This window comes from Canis lupus, chromosome 1 (assembly GCF_048164855.1).
Source record: "Canis lupus baileyi chromosome 1, mCanLup2.hap1, whole genome shotgun sequence".
NCBI classification, from domain to species: Eukaryota; Metazoa; Chordata; class Mammalia; order Carnivora; family Canidae; genus Canis; species Canis lupus.
The window spans coordinates 99417993-99434917 of NC_132838.1; the positions used below are offsets into that span (position 1 = coordinate 99417993).

The 16925-nt window shown below is 47.4% G+C and overlaps 1 protein-coding gene and 1 long non-coding RNA gene across 6 annotated transcripts; one reads left to right on the forward strand and one right to left on the reverse strand.

The window, feature by feature from the left end:
* Positions 1 to 45: 45 nt before the first annotated feature.
* Positions 46 to 14152, reverse strand: LOC140641811 (uncharacterized). Of its 3 annotated transcripts, XR_012038406.1 has the most exons (4): positions 13351 to 14152; positions 11797 to 11899; positions 11102 to 11263; positions 46 to 1406 (listed from the first exon to the last, which is right to left on the reverse strand). It is a non-coding gene; the product is annotated as an uncharacterized lncRNA (long non-coding RNA). The 3 variants fall into 3 exon arrangements; XR_012038405.1 differs by lacking the exon at positions 11797 to 11899 and having other exon boundaries at positions 46 to 1403; XR_012038404.1 differs by lacking the exon at positions 11797 to 11899.
* LOC140641783 (uncharacterized) lies at positions 13279 to 16309 on the forward strand. 3 transcript variants are annotated; one of them, XR_012038371.1, is made up of 3 exons: positions 13279 to 14131; positions 14221 to 15655; positions 15754 to 16309. XR_012038371.1 is itself a non-coding variant. In XM_072842174.1 (2 exons), exons 1-2 carry the CDS (start codon positions 13353 to 13355, stop codon positions 14309 to 14311), a joined length of 870 nt encoding a protein of 289 aa, XP_072698275.1. In that variant the 5' UTR covers positions 13279 to 13352; the 3' UTR covers positions 14312 to 16309. The 3 variants fall into 3 exon arrangements, 1 of the variants encoding a protein (XP_072698275.1); XR_012038372.1 differs by having other exon boundaries at positions 14221 to 14545; positions 14594 to 16309; XM_072842174.1 differs by having other exon boundaries at positions 14221 to 16309.
* Positions 16310 to 16925: the final 616 nt, after the last annotated feature.

Here is a 16925-nt window from a genome sequence, read left to right on the forward strand (position 1 = left end):
CTTCTCCCTCTGCCTGTGTCTCTGCCTCTCTCTCTCTGTCTCTCATGAATAAATAAATAACATTTTTTAAAAAATTTTTTAAAAAGAAAGAAAAGATCTTAGATACACAGTGTGAGAAAGGATACATCTCACACGCCATTTGGACACACCACAGAGATCTATGAACATACACACACAAAGGAGCGCTGTTGGGGGTGTGAGACAGGATACAAGCAGGACCCAAGGAGGGTCAGAGTGATGGGGTGGAAACACTGTCAGATGCACGGGGCCTGGCCTGGGGGCAGACAGGAGGGAAGGACAGACAAGGGGTGCTGGAGCCCCCTCTCGCTGGCAGTGGGGTTGCTGTTCCCACCCTGAGCCAGGAGGGAGGGCGAGGATGAGGTGTTGCCTGAGCCAGAGAGAACTGTCCTTCTGTGTGTCCTCCCATTCACTGCTAGAGCAGCAGGCAGTCAGCAGCCCCTCTGTGCAGCCCACGGGACAGAGGCTCCTGGGAAGAGTGGGCCAGATAGGGCCCAGGACCCACGGGGGGGGGAGAATGACCAGGACACATGTCTCAGTTCCTCCTAAGCTGTGTGTCTGTGCTGTGTTGCTGCCTTCCTTCACATACATTTACCTAAAAATATGTCTTGAGCTTTCCCGATGTTGTCTTCACTTGGGAGGCAGCAAGGGGAAAATCAACCTAGAGGGCCCATGGACCCTCTGAGCTGCCGTGCTGGGGAAAGACAAGGTCAGATGGCAGAGAGCACACAATAGCAATATCGCGGGAGGGCAGCGTGGCACCAGGGGTGGTGGCATCATATCCAGACAGGTGGAGTCGTCACTTGAGCAGCATGGCAGTCACTTGGACACCTTGTTACAATCAGATTCTGGCTCCGCGGGTCCCGGTGGGGCCTGAGACCCTGTACTGCCCTGGGTGATGCCCCTTCTGAGAGAGGACCTGGGGTCCCCAAGACGTTAGGATGATTCTGGTGCAGGAGCGGGCTGGACATCTGTGGCAAGAGTCACCACACAGGCGGAGACGTGAGATCACCACAATGCGGTGGTGGGAGGGTCCAGTGGCTAGTGTGCTCATTCCCATCTGGAGCCCAGGACTCAGGGGTCCAGCCACCAGCCGGACCTGTGAAGTGTTGGCCTCCAAGACGCTCCCATCCTGCCAGCTATCTTTGTGCTTGGCAGCTGCAGAAGCTGGGGCAACGTGAGGGAAGGTATGTGACCCAGGGCGTTTATGTCCTGGCTTCTTCCTGACGAGGACACCGTGAGCTGGCTTCATCCTGGACTTCAGGTTGAGTGTCACGCTCTCTCCTCGAGGTTCCTCCACCACACTCCCCTGTGGCCCTTTGGCCGGCCCGGGAATGGCTGCACCGGTGCTAGCCCCAGCTCAGGCTTGTATTGGAGTCCTGTTGCTGCTGTAACAACACAAATGTGTTACCTTCTGGAATACAAACCAGTAAGTTTTCAATATCAAAGTCTTATCTCTTCCAAAATGTTCTTAGTTTTCAAAGTTCTTTGGCCACTCGAGTTCTTTGACTTTCCATGTAAATCTCAGTCAGCTAGTCAGCTTGGGTTCCTAAAACCCAGCTCCCAACACTACAGTCTCGGTGATAGGAAGATGCCAGACACTATCTGCGGCTCCTTCTCCTGCCCTCCTTGAATCTATAGGCCCCCACACTCCTTGTCTGAAGCCCCTTCTGTCTTCAAGGCTAGCGATACGGCACCTTCTCTTTTCCCTCATCCCTACATGTGTGAAATCCCTTCCCCTCCCCTCCCCTCCTGCCTCTCTCCTATAAGGACCCCTGTAATTCCAGCAGGCACTCTGGGATAAGCCAGGATCTTTCCCACCCAAATCCTCTCCTTAACCCACCTACAAAGTCCCTTGGGTCAGCTGCAGGGTCTGGAGCTAAGAGGTAGATGTATTTGGGGTGCATGATTCTGCCTACCACCCAGTGGCTCATGCACTGCAGTCCCCAACACCTCACATTTGTAGGAAGCCCCTTGGTTCACAAGGCTTCCTCAAAGGAACCTATTTCCAGTGTCACCTGTTTCTCGGACTGTGTGTCACCCTGGGAGTGTGCTGTGGTGCATGGCTAAAGATATTTTGCAGATGTAATTAAGGTTATGGACCTTAAAATAGGGATGTTTTTCTGAATTATTTGGTGTGTGCGGGGGGGTGGTGTCTAATCAAATCCTATGAGCTTTTCAAAGCAGAGGGAACCCTGGGTGGCACAGTGGTTTAGCGCCTGCCTTTGGCCCAGGGCGCGATCCTGGAGACCCGGGATCGAGTCCCACGTCGGGCTCCCTGCATGGAGCCTGCTTCTCCCTCTGCCTATGTCTCTGCCTCTCTCTCTCTCTCTGTGTGACTATCATAAATAAATAAAAAGAATAGGAGCTGCCATTCCTTAAAAAAAAAAAAAAAAAAACAAAGCAGAGAATTTTCCCAGGCTGAAAAAGATAGATGTTTGTGTCACTCCACTGTATAGATAAATTGCAACTATCCTTTACTCACCAGTAATGGGCCCTGGGGTCCTTTATAGTTTGGGGCTGGCAAGGATGAAACTACTGTAAACATTTCTGTGCAAGGCTCTCTGTGGACACGGGTTTTCATTTCTCTAGATAGTAAGTGTGGGTCATACAGTAGAGGTATGTTTAAATGTTTATGACCCTTGCAAGGAGTTTTCCAAGAATGATTGTATCAACACCCCTGCCTGGCATGTGTGAGGGTTCGGGGCTCCATGTCCTCCCCATCTTGGTCATTCTTTTGAATTTTAGCCATTCTAGAGGGTGGACTCACCTCTCATGGTGGCTTCAGCCCTCGCTTGCCTGCTTGTGACATGCTCACTGGCCTTAAGTCTTATTTGTGACATGTCTGTTCAATCTGTTTGCCATTTTATTATTGAATTGTGCTGGTTTAAAATATATTATTTTTAAAGTTTTTATTTAAATTCCAGTTAACACACAGTGTAATATTAGTTTCAGGTATAGAATTTGGTGATTTATCACTTCATACAACACTCAGTGCTCATCATGATGAGCACATATGGCTCAATATCAGGGTCATGAGTTCAAGCCCCATGTTGGGCATGGAGCCTACTTGGAAAGAAAGGGAAGGGAAGGGAAGGGAAGGGAAGGGAAGGGAAGGGAAGGGAAGGGAAGGAAAAGAAAAATGTATATTCTTGACACATCTCCCTCGACAAATAGGTACAAGTTTTTTCTCCCTGTCTGTGGCTTCATACTTGGTTTCTTAACAATGTCTTTTTATGGGTAGAAGTTTTAAATTTTGATGAATTCCCATTTATTTTTAAAAATGTATAGTTCATGCTTCCTGTGCTTCTCTAACAAATTTATGTCCACTCCTGAGTCATGCAGATGCTCTCCTAGATTTTCTCCTGGAAGCTTTATTTTTTGCAACTAGGTCTATGATCCATCTTGGAATAGTGTTTGTGTATGTTGTGAGGTGCAGGTGAAGGTCCTTTTTTCCCGTGTAGATATCTTGATGCTTAAAATATATTTGGGAAAAAAATGTTCATTTCCCACTGAATTCCTTTGGGGTCTTTATTAAAAAACTAATTTGACCATATGTATGTAGGTTTATATCTGGAAACTCTATTTTGGTCCATTGAACTATTTCATCTATTTTCTACATCACTGTTTTTATTGCTATAGTTTTACATTAAATCTTGAAGTCAGGTAGCCTAAGTCCTCCACATTTGTTCTTATTTTTCAAAAATCATGTGGCTACTTGAGGTCCTTTGACTTTCCATGTACTTTTCTTTCTGAATCAGCTGGTCCACTTCCATTTCTGGAAAGCTTTGGGACTTAGATTACATTGATCTGTAGGTTAATGTGGAGAAAATTGACTTCTTAACCATGTTGTCTTATGATATGTATTACATTAATTTAGGTTTTGTTTATTTCTCTCAGCAGTGTTTTATAGCTTTCACTAAAGAGTTCTTACTCACCTCTGTCAAATTTATTCCTAAGTATTTAATGTTCTAGAGTGCTATTGTAAAGGATTTTTTAAAGGTTATCTACAAATGCTACATTGTGTGTGTGTACTATAACATGTTATTTAGAGATTCATAAAAGAAGACTATATATATATATATAGAGAGAGAGAGAGAGAGAGAGAGAGAATATATATATACCTATTGCTCAGAATTGAATAAATCCTACTCCTTCGTTCACAGTACAATCTCATCCTTGCGTGGCAGATATATTTCTGTACATGTATATGTATTTTCAATAATGTAAAAGACACCTTTCATCTGTTGCTCCGAACAAAAGCTCACTGACAATACCTATATTTAATTACATGGTGCCCTCTCCCCTCAACCCTGTCCTCTGCTCCCGAAGTCAACTGCCATTATCCTGAGTCTACCTTGGAATGTATTGAGTCTTTTCCCCATTACTAGGAATTCACAAGTATGACCTGAGATGTGAGGGATCAGTAGTCTCTCCAAGGACGCACAGAAAGTAAGTCCTGGGGTGGAGCTTTGAACCCAGATTCCACACCTTAATTGCTTTCATTTAATTATAGCAGGAGGTGAAGCTCACTTGTCTCTTTTTCCCCAAAGAGTTACTTAACATTTCAAGATGTTCATTAAACAATTCTCTCTTACACTTCTGATTTATAATGTTAACCTTTATTACATTTTAAGTTTTATATGTACTTCCATTAATTTTTTCTTATGAATTTTCTACGAAAATCATGTGTAATAGTATTTTATGTATTCTAGGTTTACTAAATGTTTTAGCAATAGGTAGCATAAGCTCTATAATCATTCTTACTTCTCCTGACATGTCTAATCTCATCTCCCTGTTTATTCTCCCACATGAACCTTTCTTGAAAAATTCCTTGGGAAAACATGACATGTCATAACATGGAGTCTTTGCTGATTCATGTCTCTCCCTTTATTCACGTGTTCTTCACAAATACCAATATATGGTTGTATAACTCTCCTCAGACAGGCACTGCATATTTCTAGCACACAGAAGATCTGTTGCTTTTTGTATCTCATTGGACACCATATTGAATTTTCATCTTCCATTCCAGTGGTGTTTAGTCTCTGTGTTATCAACTAGTATTTATTGAGCACCTATTATGTGTGGGTGCTGTTTCACTAAAGACAGACTGAACAAGACAGACGAGATTCCTGCCCTCCATGGAGCATACACAGTCCTATTCATATACACAGAAAACACTATTCCCATATCAGGTGGTGATAAATATAACAGAGGAAACAACAAAATAAAGCAGGTGTGGAAGACCAAATGATGGGCCCCCAAATGATAACCATGTCGTAGTCCCTGGAACCTAGGAGTAATACCTTCCAGGGCTCCAAAAAGAGATGGGGAGACTTTAGTGATGTGATTAAGTTAAGGGTCCTGCGATGGAGTCACTGTCCTGGATCATCTAGCTGGACCCTAAATGCGATCACATGACACACATAGAGATGTGAAGGTGGAGCAGGGGGAGATTGGAAGATTCTTGCCTTGAGGATTGCAGTGGTGTGATCACACCCCAAACAACACTGGCATCCACCAGAAGCTGCAGGAGGCATGGAACAGAGCCTCCTCACAGTCTCTGGAGGGAGCTTGGCCCTGCCGGAATGTTGACTTCAGCCCAGGGATACCGAATTCAGACTCCAGCCCTCAGAACCAGGGTTTAAGTCAGCATGTTGTGGTACCTGTTGAGCAGCCACAGGCAACAAACATAGTAGGAAACAGGGTTATCAGTGAAGTGGGGCTGGAAGCCCATGGCCCTCAAACCTGAAATCTCAGAGTCTAAATCTCGGAGTCACTGCAAGTCCATCAGGAGAAGGTGGGAAGAGCAGGGGTGGCCCTTCCTCCCCCCATCCTCCTACCCTTTAGATGGGTGTGAGGGAAGGACCTGGAGACCGGAGTGCATTTCAGCCTGGGCTCTGGCACTAACCAGGTGGTCACTCTGCCTCCCAGAGCCTCAACTTCTGAAACTGAGTAATGAGTCTGTCTCCGTGACCCAGTCCATTGGCCCAGGGCTGCTGGAGAACACCTGGAATGTGCCAGTGTGCTGGGTTCTTTCTGGTCTGTGACTCACACCCCTTCTTCCACACGCCCCTCCTTGTCTGCCCCACGTGCATGCTCCCTCCAGTCTTGGGCTGCCTGCAGATAAACCCTTTCTAAGAGGACCCAGGCCTCAAACCTGGATCCCCAAACTGGGATCATGCCCTGAGCCGAGACAGATGCTCCTCTGCTGAACTACCCAGGTGTCCCCCAGCTATCTTTTTTTTAAACCCCAGCTATCTTATGATTACTATCTACATAGAATATATCTTCCCCTCTTTTCACTTTTTAAAAAATTAATTAATTAATTAATTAATTAATTATTTTAGAGAGCGGGGGGGATGGGCAGAGGGAGCAGACCCCACTGCAGGGCTTGATCTCATGGCCCTGAGATCACCACCTGAGCTGAACCAAGAGTCTGATGCTCAACAGAAGGAGCCACCCAGAGGCCCCATGCATTTGAAGTTTAAATAATGTAGGCAAGAAGTGGAGTGACAAACCAAAATTACAATGATCCTAGCTTTTATAACTGCTACTGTATTTGCCTGATCCACAGATCTTTGTTTCTTCAGTGCCTTCAGGTCACTGCTGAAGTCTTTCATTTCCACCTGAAAGACTCCCTTTAGCAGTTCTTGCCAAACAAGAGTTTCCTGAGTTCTGTGAGCACAAGGTCTTTCTTTGTTTCTTCTAACAGTTTATGACTGCCAATGCCTTTAATTTAAAGAAATAGTTTTGAAAACATTTTTTGTCCATTTTACATTTTATCCATTTTATCCATTTACATTTAACATAATTACTAGTAGGGCAGGACTACTTCTGTTATTTTGTTATTTTTTTCTGTTGGTCTTACAGCTTTATTGTTCCTAATTTACTTCATTACTGCCACCATTTTTGTTTGATTGCTTCTTTACAATGACGTATTTCAATTCCTTTCTCATTTTTTAAATGTAGATTCCATAGTTAATTTCATTGGGGCTACCTCAGGGAGGAATATGTAACATCTGAAATTATAGAAATCTATTTTGAATTGGATGAAAATTAAATCAACTACGTATAAAAAGTCTACGTTCCACAGCTCTGACTCATATCACTTTCTATTATTAACATCAAAAAGTGCATCTTTATATATTTTGTACCCATTAACATAGATTTATAATTTTTTCTGTTGCTGTTTTTATGTCCCATAGAAAATAAAAATGGAGTTGCAAACCAAAATCATAGTTTTTATATTTGCCCACATAGCTACATATGCCAGAGATCTTTATATCTTCATATGGCTTTGAGTAACTAGTGTTTTGTATTCTGACCTTGAAGAGCTCCCTATGGTGTTTCTTGTAAAGCAGGTCTAGTGGTAAAATAATCTCTCAATTATATTTATGTAGCAATCTCTTAATTTCTCCATCATTTCTGAAGTACAGTTTTACTAGATACAGAATTTTTAGTTGATGGGGTTTTTTCCCCTTCAGTATTATAGATATGTCACCCACAGGATCCCTGGGTGGCTCAGCGGTTTGGTGCCTGTCTTCGGCCTGGGGCGTGATCCTGGAGTCCCAGGATTGAGTTCCACGTCAGGCTCCCTGCATGGAGCCTGCTTCTCCCCCTGCCTGTGTCTCTGCCTCTCTCTCTGTGTCTCTCATGAATTGATAAATAAAATCTTAAAAAAAAAAATATATATATATATATATTACCCACTGCCTGACATGCAAGGTTTCTTTTGAAAAATCTGCTAGTTGTCTAACTGAGAATCCCTTTTATGTGATAAGTCACTTTTCTTTTGCTGCTTTTAAAATTCTTTTTTTTTGGGGGGGGGGTTTGCCTTTCAAATGTGGATTATGATGTATCTTGTGTGTCCATTGTATTTAACCTGTTTAGTTTCATTGTGTTTCTTGGTTTGTATTATCCATGTCTTTCCTCCAATTTGAGGAGATTTTTACTATTATTTTTTTGAATAATTATTCAACCCCTTTCTCTCTTTTACCTTCCTGGGATTTCCATACTGTGTAATTGGTCTACTTTACTGTCCCATAAATCCTTGTTGCTCCATTCATCTGTCTTCATGCTCTCTTCTTTGTATTCCTCAAGTCAGTAATATAATTGACCTGTCTTGAAGTTGCATATTCTTTCTTCTGTCCAATTCTGCTATTGAGCCCTAGTAGTGAATTTTTCTTTCTTTTCTTCTTCTTCTTCTTTTTTTTTTTTTTTTTTACAGATTTTATTTGTTTATTCATGGGAGACACAGAGGGAGAGGCAGAGACATAGGCAGAGTGAGAAGCAGGATCCTTGTGGGGAGCAGATGCAGAACTTTATCCCAGGACCCCAGGATCACGACCTGAGCCAAAGGCAGACCCTCAACCACTGAGCCACCCAGATGGCCCCCAGTAGTGAATTTTTCCATATAGTTATTATATTTTGGGCTCCAAAGTTTCTTTTTGGTTCTTTTTCATATTTTATATCTCTTTGCTCATATTCTCATTTTGTTTGTGTTTTATTTTCCTAGTTTTATTTAATTATTTGTGTTTTCCTTTACTTTTTGAGTATATTTTTTTTAAAGATTTTATTTATTTATTCATGAGACACACAGAGAGAGAGGCAGAGACATAGGCAAAGAGAAGCAGGCTCCATGCAGTGAGGCTGATGTGGAACTCCATCCCAGGACTCCAGAATCATGTCCTGGGCTGAAGGCAGATGCTCAACCACTGAGTCACCCAGTTGTCCCTTAAAAAAAAAAAAAAAAAAAAAAAAATATATATATATATATATATATATATATATATATATATATATGAAGTTTGATTTGCCAATATATAGCATAATATCCAGTACTCGTCCCGTCAAGTGCCCCCTCTGTACCCATCACCCAGTCACCCCATCCCCCACCCACCTCCCCTTCCACTACCCCTTGTTCAGTTCCATTTTTGAGCATATTTAAAACAATTATTGAAATTTTGAGATCTTTGCCTAGTAGGTCTGATACTTATGTTTCTTGAGTGACAAGTCTTGAAGTTTCAAAAACAAAACTTCTTTTGTTTCTTTGATGGGTCCTGTTTCCCTGTTTCTTTGTATGCCTTGTGATATTTTATTGAAAATTGGGCCTTTGATACAACAGCCACTTCACCGAGTCTTTGAAGAATGGTTTTGTGCAGGGGAAAACCTTCACTAATCAGCCCAGTGCAAAAGCTTAGGACTTCCCAGAACTTTACTAAGCATATGTTTCACCTGGGCTGTGTGTGCTTTTATTTCAACTGCCTGTGTGATAGTGTGATTTATAATAAAAAATACATATTTGGTCTCTATCCCCATTTCTGGTAAAGAGCTCCTAAAACCCTTGGAGTTTCCAAAGTTACATGAGTGATAAAGGTATGTTTTATTACTTATAACAAACGTCTTCTGACCACACTTGAGTTTATGTTAATAAGATGATTTTTGGAGAGCATGTAAGATCAGGTGATCTTGCCAGGGTATCAGTGATGATAGGGTTAGAACTTTCAGCCCCACACCCTTATCTCTGGAAGGAAGAGGAGCTAGAGATTTAGGTTAATCATCAATGGCCAAAGACTGATGATTTAATCAACTAAGCCCACGTAATGAAGACTTTATAAAAATCCAGAGGGGAAGGGTTCAGAGAGTCTCCTGGTTGGTAGGTACTGGAGATTTGGGGAGAGTGATGTGCCTGGAGAGGGCATGGAAGCTCTGCACCCTTTCTTACATTCCTTGTCCTATGTATCTTTTCCATATAATTATTCCTGAGTTATATCCTTTTATAATAAATCAGTATTCTAGTAAGTAAACTATTTTCTTAAGTTCTGTGAGCTGTTCTAGCACATTAATTGACCCCAGTAGGGGGTTGTATCCAATTTATAGCTAGACAGTCAGAAGCACAGGTAACAACCCAGACTTGTGAATGGCATCTGAAGTCAGCGAAAGGTATTCTTGGACTGAGGCTGTGAAGTCTGATGCTATCTCCAGGGAGCTAGTATCAGAATTGAGTTAAGTTGTAGGACACCTAGCTGGTGTCACATAATTGTTTAGTGTCTGAATTGAAGTATGGTAGAGAAGTATTAAGAATAGAGGTGACACACGGTACAAGAAATGAGTTTAGGGACGCCTAGGTGGCTGAGCATCTGCCTTCAGCTCAGGGCATGATCCTGGGGTCCTGAGCCCACATCAGGCTCCCCTCAGGGAGCCTGCTTCTCTCTCTACCTGTGTCTCTGCCTCTCTCTGTGTGTCTCTCATGAATGTATGAATGAATGAATGAATAAATGAGGGGATCCCTGGGTGGCGCAGCGGTTTAGTGCCTGCCTTTGGCCCAGGGCGCGATCCTGGAGACCCGGGATCAAATCCCACGTCAGGCTCCCGGTGCATGGAGCCTGCTTCTCCCTCTGCCTATGTCTCTGCCTCTCTCTCTCTCTCTGTGACTATCATATAAATAAATAAATAAATAAGTAAGTAAGTAAGTAAGTTTATCCTTTAGACTCTATACATGGCCACCTTTAAATGTTTTGAGTTCATAAGATCTTCACCCTGATTCTGCCAGGACCTTAGCTGTTCTATTGCATTCTTCAACCGGTAGTCTCTTTGCCGCCCAGGTCTGCAGTCCCAGTCCCTTTCACAAGTCATGCCCTCTGCTTTCTGAAGATTGTCCCAACCTGAGATCCACATGGCGTCCCTTTTAGCCATCTGTGCCCTGATTTCAGTGATGCAGAGACCAATCACTCAAGCTGTCCCCAATGAGTTAAATCAGTTCAAATTCAGTCTGCTCTGCTCTTTCTGAGGCAAGGTTGCATGGCTGGAAGGTATCTTTTATCACTTACCCTATTTTTAGCTTTTTCTCTACTATTTGCATTTCCCAAACCTACAGATATTTCCAATAAGGTCTAGTAGGAAATTATTCTCACATTAGAAAATTAAGTAGTTACTGAAAATGGCTGATATGTAAAGCCACCTGCAGATTTGGATGAAGTCACAGAAATGTAACAGTAAAATACAACAGGATTTCTTTGTTCTCATGTAATTCAGTCATTCTTCAACATGCATTTTTGTGTGTCTACTTTAGAATACGTACTGAAAATGAGGGATCCCTGGGTGGCGCAGCGGTTTAGCTCCTGCCTTTGGCCCAGGGTGCGATCCTGGAGACCCAGGATGGAATCTCACATCGGGCTTCCGGTGCATGGAGCCTGCTTCTCCCTCTGCCTACGTCTCTGCCTCTCTCTCTCTCACTGTGTGCCTATCATAAATAAATAAATAAAATTTTAAAAAAAAGAAATGCTTTAAAAAAAAATACGTACTGAAAATGAAACAATTACAAAGTGGTTAAAACAATCCCTGCATTTACGAAGCTTACCATCCAGTGATGACAGAGAGACAATACACAAAGATGGTTCTCGGCGGCATGTCAAATGTTAATGAGGGCTGTGCAGAGAAGTGGGGCAGGACGGTGGTAGGGGGAGGTGACGTGTTAGGGGGTGGTCATCACTGTTCCTACTGGGCAATCATTACAAGGGATCTGGAAAGACTTCACAGACAAGGCGACATTTGAGCAGATGCCTGAAGGGAAGGAGGGAGACCACCATGTGGGTATCAGAGGAAAATGATTCAAGGCAGAGGGAAGACAAAATGCCAAATCTGGGCCAGGATCATCCTGGTACATTGGATGAGCAGCCAGGAGGCCTGTGAGGCTGGAGCAGAGTAAACAAAGCAAAAACCCAGATGCAGAGTTAGATCTGAGAGGTAACTAGGGGCAGATCCCATAGGACTCACCGGCAGTGGGGGCATGCAGCTTGAAGTCTGATGAGTAGAAAGTTATTACTGGAAGAAGAGCTGAGGTGAGACATGGATGCACTGGTTCTAGGGAGGCAACTTGCTGCGGGGGCGAGTGCAGGAGGAGATTGGTTAGGAGCAGGCACAGTTATCCTGTGAAGAGGGAATGGCAGCTCTTGCTGGGCAGAATGGGGGAAGGCAAAGAATGGTCACTGGAGGACATATTCTGGATCCGGGGTGGAGGCTTTGCTGGTGGGGTAGCGATGGGGCACAGAGAGAGGGGAAAAGCCAGGAAAGACCACAGACCTGGGGTCTGAACACCTGTAAGGATGATGGTGTTATCATGGAAAGTGGGAGATGCAGGGACAGCAGGTTCAGCGGAAGTCTAGTCGGGTTGGCCACATTAGATGAGTGTGAGTCTGGACTGCATGGGAAGGTTTGGAATGGATAAATAGGCATAGAAGTCATGGCAGTTTGAGCTATCAAAGCCTTGAGACTGAATGAAGTCAGCAACAGGGTGAGATGCTGGGGAAGGAAAAGTGGTCCCACAACTAGATCCTGGGTCAAAGGTAATGCTGGGAAGTTGGGGAGAAAAACAGAAACCAGCAATAGAGACGAGGAAGGAAAAGGCAGTGAGGCCAGAAAACCACACACAACACCCAGAAACACAGAGAAAATCCAACTTGAATGTATTGAACTGGGGACTAAGTGATGGAAGCATTTCAAGAAGAAAAGGTCGGACTGTGTCAAAAGCAGCCAACAGAGTAGAGATTGAAGGATTTCTCTGGGATGGTGATAATGCCCTAAAATTGGATTGTAATGACTGTTGCACAGCTCTGCACATTTACAAAAAAATCAATGAATTGGATGTTTAAATGGTGAATTTCGTGATGTGTAAATCATTTGGACATGTAAACGACTCAATAAAGCTGTTTCAAATAAAAGTAGCAAGCATACACCAACCCAGCCTTTCAGAGAAAGTGAAAATGCACGTTTCTATAAAGGGCATGTGCATGCATATCCACAATATCATCATCCATAATACCCCACATTTGAACCAACTCAAACGTTCATCAACTATTATCAGATACATTCAAACACTTGAATTATTCAGACCTAAGCAGAGTGAACTGCTTTTCCACACAAAAACATAGGCAGAGTAAAAAAAAAAAAACCCATCATTTTGAGCAAAAGAGGCAGATATCACTGTGTTCATTGTGATTTATTCTATTTCTGCGCTGTTCAGGAACTGATGGATGATAATAGAAACCAAACCATGGCTGCGTGTATGGGGGGGTATGCATCACAGGCTCGGGGGTGGGGGTGGTATTTACTGTGTTAATAGACAGTATCCATATATAGATGAGCTGTTGGATACCATGGAGAGATGTAAAGTTTGAAAAAATTTGTCAAATTCAGGATTTTCACTGTATTTCAGTTTTATATTGACACCAAAACATAGACAAGGAGGTGAGGAAGAACGGCCATCCCAGAGTAACGGGGGGGGCACATTTTATTTGTAGATCGCCTCCCACCACCCGCCAGGTGACTGACCTATGAGCGAGCCGTTGCCGGCTGGGTTCCGGGTGGAATGTTGGGGGTTCCGTGGGCTGTGTGGTGGCTGCGGGCCCCACGGTGACCGGGCGGACCCTGCGTGGGGCGGTGCCATGGAGGGGCCGCCGTCCTCCGCAGCGTGGCGTGGGGCTGCTCCTCGGGCAGCTGGGCCAGGTGGTGGCGACGCTGCTGCCCAGGGCCCTGTGTCCACGGCTCCCCTTCCACAGCCGCCGGCGGAGACCGAGGCGTGTCTGCCCATCGTCGGCGTCTTGACGGGTCTCTTCTTGACGCTCCGGCTCATCCGGGCCCTTAGAAGTCGGCTTTACAGAAGACGCGAGAGGTGGCTCGCGGACACTCGGGCTGAGCAGATCGAGGAGAAATGCCAAGTCGTTGACAAGCTTTACGCGGCCAAGAAGGAGTGTGCGCTGGTCGGGAAGTCTCTGGAGAACGCCCGGCGGGAGGAAGGGCCGGTGAAGGTTCCCGGCCCTGCGGCCGCTCACAGCAAGGTGCGGCCCGACTCCACGGTGAAGGAGCTGACTCCTGTGGCTCGAGACCTGAACGGAGCGAGAGCCGGGCCCCCACGGCCAGAGACGGGGACAGCAAGGGTGCCAGAAGTGGTGAAGTCCCTGCAAGAGGTCACGGGAGCCACCACACCCCCGGGAGCTTCTCCTAACCTGCTTGGAGACCAAGAGCCGAGCCCCGGTGGTCCCTCCCCAGGAGTGGGCCTGGGCCTCAGAGCACCACTGAACCCCCCTCTCAAGGCCTGGGCCTGGGCGTCAGAGTATCGCTGAACCCCCCTCTCAGGGCCTGGGCCTGGGCCTCAGAGCACTGCTGAACCCCCCTCTCAAGGCCTGGGCCTGGGCCTCAGAGCACCACTGAACCCCCCTCTCAAGGCCTGGGCGTCAGAGCACCGCTGAACCCCCCTCTCCAGGCCTGGGCCTGGGCCTCAGAGCACCACTGAACCCCCCTCTCAAGGCCTGGGCCTGGGCGTCAGAGCACCGCTGAACCCCCCTCTCCAGGCCTGGGCCTGGGCCTCAGAGCACCACTGAACCCCCCTCTCCAGGCCTGGGCTTGGGCCTCAGAGCACCGCTGAACCCCCCTCTCCAGGCCTGGGCCTGGGCCTCAGAGCACCGCTGAACCCCCCTCTCAAGGCCTGGGCCTGGGCCTCAGAGCACCGCTGAACACCCCTCTCCGGGTGGGCCTGGGCCTGGGCCTCAGAGCACCGCTGAACCCCCCTCTCCAGGCCAGGGCTTGGGCCTGGGCCTCAGAGCACCGCTGAACTCCCCTCTCCAGGTGGGCCTGGGCCTGGCCCTCAGAGCACTGCTGAACCCCCCTCTCCAGGTGGGCCTGGGCCTGGGCCTCAGAGCACCACTGAACCCCCCTCTCCAGGCCTGGGCTTGGGCCTCAGAGCACCGCTGAACCCCCCTCTCCAGGCCTGGGCCTGGGCCTCAGAGCACCGCTGAACTCCGCTCTCCAGGTGGGCCTGGGCCTGGGCGTCAGAGCACCACTGAACCCCCCTCTCAAGGCCTGGGCCTGGGCCTCAGAGCACCGCTGAACCCCCCTCTCCTGGCCTGGGCCTGGGCCTCAGAGCACCGCTGAACCCCCCTCTCAAGGCCTGGGCCTGGGCGTCAGAGCACTGCTGAACCCCCCTCTCCAGGTGGGCCTGGGCCTGGGCCTCAGAGCACCACTGAACCCCCCTCTCAAGGCCTGGGCCTGGGCCTCAGAGAACTGCTGAACCCCCCTCTCCAGGTGGGCCTGGGCCTGGGCCTCAGAGCACCGCTGAACACCGCTCTCCAGGTGGGCCTGGGCCTGGGCCTCAGAGCACCACTGAACCCCCCTCTCAAGGCCTGGGCGTCAGGGCACCGCTGAACTCCCCTCTCAAGGCCTGGGCCTGGGCCTGGGCGTCAGGGCACCGCTGAACTCCCCTCTCCAGTCCTGGGCCTGGACCTCAGAGCACCGCTGAACTCCCCTCTCCAGGCCTGGGCCTGGGCTTCAGAGCACCGCTGAACACCCCTCTCCGGGTGGGCCTGGGCCTGGGCCTCAGAGCACCGGTGAACCCCCCTCTCCAGGCCTGGGCCTGGGCCTCAGAGCACCGCTGAACTCCGCTCTCCAGGTGGGCCTGGGCCTGGGCCTCAGAGCACCGTTGAATCCCCCTCTCCAGGTGGGCCTGGGCCTGGGCCTCAGAGCACCGTTGAACCCCCCTCTCCAGGTGGGCCTGGACCTGGGCCTCAGAGCACCGTTGAACCCCCCTCTCCAGGTGGGCCTGGGCCTGGGCCTCAGAGGACCACTGAACCCCCCTCTCCAGGTGGGCCTGGGCCTGGGCCTCAGAGGACCACTGAACCCCCCTCTCCAGGCCTGGGCCTGGGCCTGGGCCTCAGAGCACCGCTGAACCCCCCTCTCCAGGCCTGGGCCTGGGCCTGGGCCTCAGAGCACCGCTGAACTCCCCTCTCCAGGCCTGGGCCTGGGCCTCAGAGCACCGCTGAACCCCCTCTCCAGGCCTGGGCCTGGGCCTCAAAGCACCGCTGAACCCCCTCTCCAGGTGGGCCTGGGCCTAGGCCTCAGAGGACCACTGAACCCCCCTCTCCAGGCCTGGGCCTGGGCCTCAGAGCACCACTGAACTCCCCTCTCCAGGTGGGCCTGGGCCTGGGCCTCAGAGCACCGCTGAACACCCCTCTCCAGGTGGGCCTCCCAGCTGCCAGGTGGCCCTGCCCACCCCCACCCCCACCCGACCATCAGTGAAGCCACTGGGTGCAGGGAGCCCCTCCCTGCACTGGGGTTCCTCGAGCTTTACGTGCCGGGCTCAGCCATGAGCTCCTTCATGGACCACTTCTCCAGAACTAAGTAAAGAATATTAGACTCCCCAGGACACACCAAGAAATGTGGGACTTTCTTTCTATTCACAGAATGTTTGGATTCTCTCTCAGTAGCAGTGAAGGAAATATATTTACTTTTTAATTTCTTCCTGTAGTTTCAAGTCTTTATTTAAATTTCAGGTAGTTAATGGGCAGTACAATATTAGTTTCAGGTGTAGAATTTAGTGATTTATCACTTACATACAACACCCAGTGTTCATCACAAGTGTGCTCCTGTTGAACCCATCCTACCACCACCCCCACCTCCCTTCCAGCAACCCTGAATTTGTTCTTTACAGGTGAGTCTGTTTTATGGTTTGCCTCTCCCCCCGCCCCAACTATATTCATTTGTTTTGTTTCTTAAATTCCACATATGAGTGAGATCATATGGTATTTGTCTTTCTCTGACTTATTTAACTTAGCATAATACCCTCTAGCTCCATCCATGTCATGACAAATAGTAAGATTTCATTCTTTTTTATGGCTGAGTAATACTCTGTTGTATATACACCACACCTTTTTTATCCATTTATCTCCTGATGGACATTTGAGCTCTTTCCATAATTTGGCTATCGTTGATAATGCTGCTATAAACACTGAGGTACAGGCGTCCCTTGGAATCAGTATTTTTGAATACTTTGGATAAATACCCAGTAGTGTAATGCTGGGTCATAGGGTAGCTCTATCTTTAACTCCTTGAGGAATCTCCACACTGTTCTCCAC

Coding starts and splice junctions, on each gene's coding strand:
- LOC140641783 (XM_072842174.1), top strand. CDS start 13,353: ATGAGCGAGCCGTTGCCGGCTGGGTTCCGGGTGGAATGTTGGGGGTTC. Junction 14,132..14,220: donor GCCTGGGCCTGGGCGTCAGA/GTATCGCTGAAC, acceptor TGGGCCTCAGAG/CACCACTGAACCCCCCTCTC.